We start from the raw sequence: 12,921 nt of genomic DNA on the forward strand, positions 1-12,921 counted from the left end.
AAGAAATCCTCCACATTCTAAAGAGAAACTGAGGACACAAGTTTATTTTATTAAGATGGCATAAGAAAATAGCTTCAGAACAATATTAATGTACCAGATGATCTGATAAGTTTATCTATTACGCTTAATAGGCCTTGTAGTCCTAGGACTAAAACGTTTACATTTCTGATTACATTTTATAAATACTTCTTATATAACAACTCGTATAAATTCTATTTAATTTCACTTCAGTCTTTTTATACACTCCTTCACCACCTCCCTCCATCTCTTTCTGTCCAATGCTAGTTCTTTCCATCTCTCAATGATACTTTTCATCAGGTCTTCCTACACATTGTCCTTCCATGTTTTTCTTGACCTACCTGTCCTTGTCTTTTATATTGGTCTTCGTGAGATTACCATTTTTGGCATTATCACTTCACATTCTTTCGATGTGCCCCAAATATCGTATTCTCTGTGCTTTGATTTTCATCTTTTTCGTTTGCTCTTTGTATAGTTCTTCCAATTATTTCTTTATTGGTTCTTCTTCTCCACTGACCTTATATTTTTACACTGCCATATATTGCTCTTTACATTTTTCTCTCCCATCTTTCTAAAAGATCTATTTCTGACTATGTCGCACCCGTGTTTCACACCCATATATATGATAAGATAAGTGACCTCATTTTGAAATAAAAAACAAGATTTTCCAGAAAATTATTTTCATTTATTGTTTAACTCAATGAAATAATTCCAGCGATTTTGCAACTTATTTATATCGTCCGAGTAATACAATTCTGGAACTTTGCCGGTTTCAGTCCACTGATGTACGTTGATTCTGTAATCCTGTGTGTAATAGTGGATCAAGATTTCATCATCGGTTACCAAGCGTATTGCACTTCATAATGTCCAAAAACTGCTGAGAATGGGTCACACGATCATGATTTTGGTCAGAATAATTTATTCTTCGTGCTGAAAACTTCGTTCAAAAATTACCAGTGTGCGCTTTACTAATTCTTGTAATCTCTGGCAATTCACGCACCTTTACTTTACGATCAGATAGAACCATTTCGTGGACATTTTTCACATTTTTCGGTATAACTGCATCGGTGGGACGTCCAATACGTGGTTGATCAAATGTTAATATACGGCCAATAAGAATTTCACACAACCAAAATTTGACAGTGTAGACTGAAGGAACATATTCGCACCGTCAGTAATATAAGGGCTTAACTCAAAATTCGTGATAATTGTGATTTTAAATGATAAGGGCACAAAACGAAATTCTCTACCGGTTAGCGTTGACAGAGGGAGAAAAAGAACATGAATGGATCGGTAAATATATTTGTGCCTCTCTCTCACTCTCCCCGGTCACCTCTGGTTTTTACTGCTACAAGGGAGCAATCAGTAACATATCTTTCTATGACGAAAATCCTGGTTAGTTTGAGTTTTAACGTTTTGTATTTTAGAGAATAATTTTTAGTTGAGCTGTTTTAATATGCAAAATATAATAAATAAATGGGTCTAATTCATAAAAAGCTAAAAATTTATCCCTATTTTGCATAAAAAGTGACAAAGTATTAATAATCTAAGGGATCAAACATAAAAAGTTCCTTATTTCTGTTATGATTTTTTGTACTATATCGGACTAACTTGAAAGTATTTTTTCAATTACATGTAATTAATGGAATTTATTTATATTAATTTTTTTCTCATTCCTATTTGTAGTCCAATTATCAAATAATAAATCTGTCAAATTTCACATTTATAACTTAAATAATAAGCACGTTATTTTAAAAAATTTATGTAATTTTAGAAACCAGAATCTTTAAACGCAATTTCCCAAAAATCTACTTTTTTGAATTGTACCTCTATATTACTGAGGGTGCGAATTTCCAAACACGCCTACTTGATGCAGATGCGAAAACTGTACTATTTTGTGCTAAAATTTGACGTGTACGCCTAAAAAAGGTTACCTTTCTAGAACTAATAGTCTGGGAGGTAGTGTCAAATTTTTACGGTGGTTTTAGCATCGATTCTATGAATTTATTTTGGTAGATAGTACTTGTCTGATAACGAAAATGTTTGTCAGCTGGCGCGACTCAGGGGCTTTTAGGCAAGAAAAGATAAAATATGAAACTAGATGGAAAAACTCTATAACTTATCTATATGTCAAATATTTATCTCCGTGACTTACATCCATTATGGCCTAGTGGTTAGAATACCTGGCTCCTGGCTTTCACCCAGGCGAGTCGGGTTCGATTCCCGGCGTTGAAAATCCTTTTTGTTTTTAAACTTGACATTTCGATTTTAAAAATAATTGTTTTTATAATACCACGTTTTTATTATTTATACGACACAATATGGCGCGTTTTGTTGGGCTAAATATACAGAGAGAGTCTGTAATTTGGAATAAATTCAATATCTCAAATACTAATTGTTTTTTTGAAAAATGCTCAGACCCGTCGATTAGTATTTCAAATTGTCCTATTTGACATGCAATTATAATGTATACAGGGTGTCCCAATTTAGAGATATGACGTCATCGTTGATTTTCTTAAATGACAACACGGTCATTTTGATAGCTATTTTGATAGGGTGTGTAAAGTTATACACAACTGCAAAATATCAAATTTTTGTTCTCTACCATTTACAATATAATAGAAAATAACAAAGTTATATCTGTAATTTGGAATAAATTCAATAATTAAAATAATAATTGTTTTTTTGAAAAACGCTCAGACCCGTCGATTAGTATTTTAAACTGTCATTTTTGACATACAATAATAATGTATACAGGGTGTCCCAATTTAGAGATATGACGTCATCGTTAATTTTCTTAAATGGATAATGGATTTTCTTAAATACTGTCATTTTGATTGTTATTTTGATATGGTGTGTAAAGTTATACACAACTGCAAAATTTTAAATTTTGTTCCATATCATTTACAAGAAAATAAAAAAGTACAAATTTATGAAAAACACGTAATCAAATAATAATTGAATTTAATTATTCCAATTAAGCAAATACTCATAATGTTGGCCCTCAATTATTGTCAAATTGTCAATGGGCAACGTTATGAACATTTGCTTATTTGAAATAATTAAATTCAATTATTATTTGATTACTTGTTTTTCATAACTTTGTTATTTTTTATTATATTGTAAATGATAGGGAACAAAAATTTGAAATTTTGCAGTTGTGTATAACTTTACACACCCTATCAAAATAACTATCAAAATGACAGTGTTACCATGTAAGAAACTCAACGATGACGTCATATCTCTAAATTGGGACACCCTGTATACATTATTATTGTATGCCAAAAATGACAATTTGAAATACTAATCGACGGGTCTGAGCATTTTTCAAAAAAACAATTAGTATTTTAATTATTGAATTTATTTCAAATTACAGACATAACTTTGTTATTTTCTATTATCTTGTAAATGGTAGAGAATAAAAATTTGATATTTTGCAGTTGTGTATAACTTTACACACCCTATCAAAATAGCTATTAAAATTACAGTGTTGCCATTTAAGAAAATCAACGATGACGTCATATCTCTAAATTGGAACACCCTGTATACATTATTATTGTATGTGAAAAAGGACAATTTGAAATACTAATCGACGGGTATGAGAATTTTTCAAAAAAACAATTAGTATTTGAGATATTGATTTTATTCCAAATTACAGACTCTCTCTGTATATAGAATAAAAAAACCAAAGTAAAAGACGCAGGAGAACATGCTGCCAAATTAAAATAAAGCTTCGCAGGACACAATTCCCGACTGAAGGATAAAAGATGGAATCACGAAATACAACAATGAAGACCGTGGTTAGGAAGGAGAAGCAGTGGAAGGCCACAAATGAGATGGGCTGATGATATAAAGAAGTTTGGAGGACACAACTGGAAACAGGTGGACCAGAACTGGATTGAATTGGGGGAGGCTTATGTCCAAAGTTGGATTACTGAAGGCTGAGGAAGAAGAATAAGACGACATAATATGAAAAAATATTATAAAAACAATTATTTTTCAAATCAAAAAGTCAATTTTAAAAACAAAAAGGATTTCCGACGTCGGGAATCGATCCTGACTCGCCTGGGTGAAAACCAGGAGCCAGGTATTCTAACAACTAGGCCATTATAAATGTAAGGCAAGGAGATAAATATTAGACATATAAGTTGTAAGGTGTTTGAACTTAGTAGGCACATGGCTGGTATTGTGCATAGCTTGATATACTATTATTTTCCACTCCATTTTGTCAGTTGCTTTTCTTTCTCAGTTCGTTACGTTAAGTCTTCTCATATCTTCTTTAACTTTGTTGCTCCATCTTGATCTCGGTCTTCCTCTTTACCTTTTGCCTGCCAATGCACTAAATAGTACCATTCTGGGAATTGTAGATAGAATAATTTTCTGCACATGTCCCAACCATCTAAGTCTTTATGCCTTAATTACCGCTAATATGTTAGTTTTTTGATAGATCTCATTTAGTTCTTTATTTGTTCTTATCAATTGCCGATTTCAGTTTTTCACCCAGGGCCGCCGAGAGGGCGGTACAGCCGGTACATTTTACCCGGGCCCGGCGATCGATGTAAGGGGCCCGGCGTCGACCAGACCAAAGATGTAATTTTTCCCGTTTTTTTTTTTGCTCTTCACTTTATGTCCATAATTCGTTTAATTAATACTCGACTATATTTAATATTATGACCTTTAATCGATTTGGTTTAAAATTTTAACAGCAATAAATCCCAGGACCAGGAGTCAAATACTACAGTGCAGTCAGATAAAACTATGGTATGGATATGGATATTAAAAATATATCAGGGCTTCTAGAAAATTTACAAAACATCAGAAGAATCTATGTTGAAGAATCTAAATAGTTACCAGCAATTATGGAATAAATCCAGAATTTACATCAAATAAAGAAAAACGGCACAAAAACCTGTGAGATTTTTTGATGATTTGCCTGGCCCTAGTAGTGATGCGACTGATAATTTTTTGAGCTCGACCCAATATTTCGCTGGGAAACATTTAATATTGTTATATAATAAGCAATTTAACCAGAAGATTTAACGCGGAAAATAAAATTCATTCGCCATTTAACATTTTATTGATATTCCGAGATGAAGATGACGACAATGTTAAGAAAAAAATTGATATATATGTACTGCGATAGTTTTATAAAGAAGACATCAGTGAAGAATTGAGAGATGAAATTTCTCATTTGAGAGCGATATACAGGGATAATATTGTTGAATCTCAACTTTCTCCAATAAATTTGCTTAATAAAATTAAACATCTCAAATTTGAATCGTCATTGTGTTAAGAATATTTTGCACATTACCGGTGACAGTCGCAGAAGCAGAAAGATCCTTTAGTTTTCTTTTTCGTATAAAAAATGCTATGAGGTAATGAATGAAACAGGATCGGTTAGCTGCCTTTCAACTTTGTGAATTGAAAATGATTTGGTAAAATCATGCGATTTTTAGAAAAATAGAGACATTTTTGCCAATCAGAAAACTCGAAAAGCACCTGTATTATAAATATTGTATATAAAAATTTTTTTCTCTCTTATTGTAATAAAATTGTGTGTAACCAAAATTTAATAGAATTTATATTTGAAATGTTTATTATTTATTATTTATAATATTATTTCTATAAAAATAAACAATTTTTTCGCTCTTCACGTTTTGCCGGGGGCCCACTCTTCACTTTTACCGGGGCACGCTCATCCTTCTCGGCGGCCCTGTTCCCAGGGAGAGATTTTACGCAGTATTTTCCGCTCCCATACTAATAACCACTTTTGGTGTGTTTTTGTTAGTTATGACCCATGTTTCAGAAGCATACGTCATGCCCGGCCTATTACGGTCTTGTAGGTTTTTAGTTTTGCTCTTCGAGATATATTTTTGCTTCTCAACAACCCATTGAATATTTCTTCTGCGTAGTTAGATTCTCTTGCAGGGCCCCCGCTACCATATGTGCAAAGTGTGCAATGCACACGGGCGTCATCCTTTAGGGGCGCCAAAACCCAGGCATCAAAAATTTAAAAATAATTTGCAAAAAAAATAAAAATTAATTTTAAAACAAAAGTTGAGAAATTAAATAGGATTAGGTATAAATACAAAATACACACGATACATATTTAAATTAAGTGACAGCGATCTTTTAAAACGTTGTTTTGTTCTTGAAGGATGACTGACAGATCAGGATAATAAGGATAGTTATAGACTCCAATGATTTGTTTAATGAAATTAAAAAGTTATTTTCATTACCTGATGATACTGACCTCTTAAGTATTTTACAATATATATTTGAAAACAATTTAATCTTCAACCTTCCAAACGTAAGCATTTCACTGAGAATTTTTTTGACATTACCTGTATCTTTAGCTGCTGACGAGCGATCTTTTTCAAAGTTAAAAATCATTTGGACAATGCTTCAAGAACGATTGCCTGGTCTAGCAATATAAGCAATTGAACAAGAAATTTTTGATGGTATAAATGTTAAAGATGTAATTGATGAATTTGCAACAGCAAAGTCTCAGAAAATATCGCTACTACATTTTTCCATTGTACTTATAGCCCAGTAAATGGACGTGCAATACGGCGATACCGTGTAATTTTCAGGGTGACCAACGAATTACACGAAAATTTGGATGTAGGTTCTACCCTTACCCTCCACTTAAAAGTTGGACTTCGTTGTCGTTGGTTGCTTTTGGTTGGGGGGGTGAATATTACCCCTTCTCGGTGGTGAAAAATATAGGTTTAAAATAAATCCAGAAATGGATAAACTGACTAATTCTAAGCAACTTTTGTTTTATAGAGTTTGAAAATGTTTATTTTTCAACAAAAAAAAACACGCTTTTAGACGGTTTTTCATAAATAATTCAAAAAGTAAATATTTTATCGAAAAATATTGTTATCAAAAATGTAGCTTATAAAAAAACGAAAAAAATGGTGTATTCATGAAGTCTATAGACCTAGTATACGCAAAATTGGAGCTCATGAGAAAAACTTTCTTATTCGTCAAATTCCAAATCGAATATTTCAGCGTGAAATAACCAAAAAAATGAAGCACTTTTCGAGGAAAACTCATTAAAACTTATTATGACTTCTAATCTTCAGTTTTTTGCTTTATTTCAAGAACCTACCTATCGACCTACCTTCTAAAAAGTCAATAAATAAACATGAACCAAACTGCCTAAGGGGCGCCAAAATCCTTTTTTGCACACAGGCGCCAGCAGCCCTTACGGGGGGCCTGTTCTCTTGTTAAGACAGTTCCGAAATACTCAAAGCTTTAAACTTCTTCGGATAGATTTATTATATTGCAATATTAAATATTTACTTTATCTTAAAAATATGTTATTGAGATTTATATTGTCAGTAAAAATTTAAACAATCTTTAAAATTTTAGTGACGCTATGTTATTGAGATTTATATTTTCAGTTTAGCAACAATCTTTAAATTTTTAGTGACGCTGCTTCCAGTAGATATGAAGTATATGAGGACGACCGACCTTTTAATAATTATCCACCCAACGGATTTGTAAATGGACCTGTTCCTGGTCCGCTGCCAGGACCTGTTATAAATAAGTAAGTCTAAACGCCATGAAATCTATAAATAATCGTAAAATTTATACAAAGAAAATAGGTGATTTATTGCTGTACACACCGAGAGAAAAAAATTCTTGACATAAAGAAACTTTATTAATATTTAAGAAAGATCGACTTGGCATATTGCCTAAGAAATATATCTTTGTATGTAAGATATAATTTTCTAAAATATTTCAAATAAATTCTACTATAGCCAAAGAAATATATCTTAAACATGATTGAACTATCACTTTCTGGCAAATTTCAAATATATTTATCAGAAAGAAATTACACTTGATGTTAATTAATTTTATTAGTCATAAAAATATATTTTTTACACATTAGAAAACTATTCTTTCTGAGCAATAATATTTCTTAGTAAGGAATATTATTATTTTACTATTAATAATAATTTATTTAATGTTAAGAAATATATTTCGCAGAGATAAACGTATATTTAGAGTTAAGTTAATATTTCTTGAAAATTAAGTGATATTACATACGGCGAAATAAATCATTGTATTAAGGTAAAATCATTATTTATTAATAAAACAAGATATAAAACGTTATTATTACATACAAATATTTTCTCCACTCTTAAACCACTGGCTTCTACCATCTTCTACACAACAATAAAAGGATGGAGAGGCAAATCCAACTTCCTCAAATGTTCCTTCTTTTGTTAATAGCACTTTGTATATCAGCAATTCACTAAAACAAAATCGTTATGTAGAAAGAGTAAACTTACTTTAATAAAATTTTTTTATAAAGATATAGATATTTATTTTGACAAATTTAGGAAATACAAAAAAAAACAAATACACGGCCCCACATAAGAAATATTAATACTAATAATAATCAATCACATTTAGTTTAAACATGGCATTATTTAACCTACAAATCTTTGTTTATTTTTTTCTTTTTGTTAATGAAATATTAATTATTTATCTGTATAATATTAAGTCACACAATAAACATTGTTTAGCTAAAAGAAGAGGGAAAATACAACCAATGTAAAACATCGAAGCAGACATAATAATATGTAATTGTCTTAATTTTTATAATCAGAAAGAGACAGCATACCTAATCATTAAGAAATTTTATTACGGGAAAGTATTATTAGGTTACATCTAAGTCATTTAATACATATTAACTAATTCACGGTTTTCGGCAATAACATTTCTTAACCATAAACATATATTTCTTTTAGACTAACTGACTTCTTTATCTCAAATAAATTAACAGAACAAATCCTCAGCGTTGCACCCGCCATGTTTGATATAGCGGTAGTATTGTATATTTTTATAGAAGACGATACATTGAAGAAACCTATTATAGTTTTGATACATGAGTATACACATTTTTAAAAAGGTACTTACCTACATGTATGAAGTTCTACCATTTCTGGAAGGCCCCACAGTTGGTTAATAACTCCTTTCTTAATATTGTTCTGAAGCTATATATTATATCATTCTGTCCCAGCTTTAAATTGTGGCATATTTCCCAGTTAGAATAATACGCTCCTTTATTTCAGAGTCGTCCATCATTATACCTAAAAAGCATATAAAGATACTATTATGTTTCTTTTTTAACCATTCGGATACACAACAATATTATTATTACATCTTAAATTACTCAATTTACTTTTATTTAATACCTATATATGTACGTACCTTCAAAATATCCGTTAATTTTTAAAGTAGACCAATAAATCCAACATCCATCTATATGAACATGAACATATCACGCCATCTTGACAAACACTGACGACTAAATCATAAATAGTTAATCTGCGCAATTCTTTTGTGGAAGAGAATCTCTTTGCAAGTAACATTTCGGCATTAATGACAAAGTTTTTATTTTATAACCACAGTTACTACAGAGGGTATTTCTGAAGAATTATTTCTTGTGGTTTAAAATATTTATTTGATTACAAGAAAATTTCTTGTTCACAAATATAAATATGGATTAACTTAACATTATATTTCTTATACTGCAAAATATTTGTAGTTTTCAATTTAAGAAATAAAAACTTTAGGATAAGAAAATTAAATATAACCATTAATGCATTTCTTAGTATTGAAGAAATTATCTGTAAGAAATTATTGAGTTGTGTTTAAAAAACTCGTTTCTTTATATGTGAACCGGTTTGTTTAAGTTAATAGGATATGTTAACTTTTAAGAAATATTGCTCAAAGAAATCGGTGTTTTAGGAGAAAAGAAATTGTTCTCTCGGTGCATTCATAATGAATGATAAAGAAAATAATTACATTTCTTGTATATTTACATATTAAGTGCGTTCGCGGGTAACTGTCGGCGACAAATTGTCAGCAAATCGCTTGCGTGCTTTAAAATAATATAAATAACACAGCCCCACAAAAATTTTTTTTTTTGTCTTGCTGCCGAAAAAAAATCAACTGATTTTGGTTAATTCATCTGTGCTGACTCCAAAAATACAAACCTTTCCTTTGTATCAGCTCTAGTTTTCCAGATATAACATACTTATCAAATTCTTAAATATTCTTACATATCTGTATATTCTACCACTATAATTGCAATACGTTTATAAACAAACTTAACAAATTCTAAGCCAAATGCATACTAATGACTTCTAATTAAAGTGTACTTAACGAAAGTGTATTAAAGTATACACCAGATCACTGGCGTCTTTTTATCGACAGTTCCAAACTAAGTTTAAAGTGTATCCTTCTACATAATAGCAACAAATATGCAATAAATTAGGCATTCTACAAAAATGAAAGAAGACTATAAAACAATACCGCTGGTGCTAAAAACATAAGTATGGCCAACATCAGTGGGTGATCTGTATTGATTTTAAGATGGTGAAATTTGTCCTGTGACAACAAGGTGGCTATACGAAATATCCTTGTTTCCTGTGTCTTTGGGATAGCAGGCATGGGCGTAACCAGGGGGGTTTGGGGTAGGGATGGCGGTTTTTGACAAAACACCGGTTTTCGGTTATACCGGTTTTTTTTGCTTACGGTTTAACCTGGCGGTTATAACCGGCCGAAAAAAACCGGTTTTTGGAAAAACCGGTTATCGGTTTTTTTAATCCAGTAGGTTACAAAGTTACATTTGACATGCACTTTAGTTTGCGATACTCCATTCGACTCGATATCAATATGATCAAAATTAGTACTATCGAAAGAACATCAATATCAATATAAATAAAACACAATTTTTAATAAAACCATTTTATTCTATTAATTAATATATTTATTTATTATCTAAAATACCCACCAATTTTCCTCTCCTCCCAAACTTAAAAAATTCCCCAACCATTTCAACTTATAAAAAATTTCCCAGGCTCTTTGAAATGGGATTTAAAAAAAATAATATCAACATAAATATTTTATTTAAAACTACATTGGATAATGCAATTTATCTTTTATTTTTACTACCATCAAAAAAAATTATCATGTATTACTTTTAACACGTTTGTATATATTTGTAGAATAGGTACATTTTAACTCATTTAATACTTCCTGTATGCCTGTATCGTTTTGAAAACGTAGCGAAATTCTTGGAGATTCGTATTCGTAATCAGTAATACGATATGCATAGTCAGAGCATTATTTTTGGTAATCAGAAAAAGTCATTCAACCACTTTCAATGTCAAGAGTTAAGAGTTTAGTGTGAAAAATAGATGATGTTTACATCTAATTCAAACAGACACTTCTTATGTAAATATTATGATTAGAGATACCTTTTCAAGGAAATATTATATTAAAAATAACTGCTTCTGGCTGATGTGAGATTGCACTTTCAGTTTGCTTCAGTTTTTATAAAATAAAATAAAATTTGAATTATGGTTTTGTTGGGAATAATTACTTGAGAATAATAATTATGATTGGGATAAAAAATAATACCCAACCTAATCCTAATCACCGTAAAAACCTAATAACCGGTTTTTACTTTAAAAAGAAAAACCGGTTATAACCGGGACAAAAAAATAACCGGTAAAACCGGTTTATGCGAAGTAAAAAACCGGTTTTAGGTTTAAACCGGTAGGTTTTTCCCATCCCTAATTTGGGGGGTTATAACCCCCCCCCCCCCATTGGAATGGAGTTTGAGCTATATACGCTTAACACCATATCCCTCAGAGACCTTCCAGTAGTTGTAACCCCCCTTAGGATCATCCTGGTTACGCCTATGATAGCAGGGTTAAGATCCAACACTGGAGTAGAAGAAAATGGTGTTCTAGAGATACTATAGTTCAAGTAGAAGCTAACGTAGTTAACGAAGCATTGGTAGACCGAGAGAAGATAATATTACCTCCATTACATATTAAACCAGGGCTGGTGAAACAATTTGTAAAGGCTTTAGACCAGAATCGTCCTTAGTTTGAATACTTGTCCAGCAAATTCCCTGCACTTAGTAAAGAAAAATTGAAAGCCGGAATATTTGATGGGCCTCAGATACGGCAACTTATAAAAGATTCGCATTTTACAGAATCGATGACTGAAATTGAATGTAATGCATGTTGCTCCTTTGTGAAAGTTGTGAAAAATTTTCTTGGAAACAACAAATCGGAAAATTACCGGGATATAGCGGAAGAAATTATTATTATTATCATTATTATACAATAAATTTGAGCAGGGGTCGCGAAACCCATATGCCCATTAGACTACAATATTATTATATAGTATGCATGAAATGTTAAATTAAATAGTTACATTAAAATAGATACATATTATGCAAACTAACTAAGTAAATAAATATAACTAAAATACAAAAACATAGCACATAGGGAGCAAGTGTTTGGTACAAATTAAATTTTCAATTTTGGAACAAGTGGTCATCCAGTTTCTTTTTAAAAACATTGACAGATGGAGCATCTATAATCTCAGCCGGAAGGCTGTTCCATGTCGAGAACACTCGATTGCAAAGAAAAAATTGCCTTGTTGTAAAAAAAGTTTCCTTTTTAAGCTTAAGTTTGTGGCCACGAAGACGATTGTCATTGTCTAGTATAAACATATCTCTCATATTTCCGAAGTTGTATTTTAATATTCGAAATGTAATAATTAAATCCCCTCGAAGTCGACGTTGTTCGAATGTAGTAAGATTAGCCATATTCAGTCTTTCTGTATATGTAGGTCTTGAGCGACCAAAAGACATCCTAGTGCACTTCCGTTGTACGTTTTCGAGAATATTACGATCGCGCACTAATACCGGACACCAAACAGTTCCGCAATATTCCAGAACTGGACGAATGTACAGTTTATACAGATGAACTGAGTTTATGAATGACACTTTTGCAAACGTTTTATTCAGTAGGTATAATTTACTGTTAGCGTTTTTAGAAATATGAAAAATATGTTCCG

General features: G+C 31.3%; 2 protein-coding genes across 10 annotated transcripts in view; one reads left to right on the plus strand and one right to left on the minus strand.

Annotated features, from left to right (window-relative positions):
• LOC126887620 (uncharacterized) overlaps nt 1-12,921 on the minus strand; it is a 376,841-nt gene that overhangs the window by 238,695 nt on the left and 125,225 nt on the right. The gene's annotated exons all lie outside the window — the stretch shown is intronic.
• LOC126887623 (uncharacterized) overlaps nt 1-12,921 on the plus strand; it is a 117,072-nt gene that overhangs the window by 46,819 nt on the left and 57,332 nt on the right. Inside the window, exon 3 of the mRNA XM_050655227.1 lies at nt 7,457-7,576. Coding sequence (XP_050511184.1) covers nt 7,457-7,576 — 120 coding nt within the window. The remainder of the gene's footprint in view (nt 1-7,456; nt 7,577-12,921) is intronic.

Source organism: Diabrotica virgifera, chromosome 7 (assembly GCF_917563875.1).
Source record: "Diabrotica virgifera virgifera chromosome 7, PGI_DIABVI_V3a".
Classification (NCBI taxonomy): domain Eukaryota; kingdom Metazoa; phylum Arthropoda; class Insecta; order Coleoptera; family Chrysomelidae; genus Diabrotica; species Diabrotica virgifera.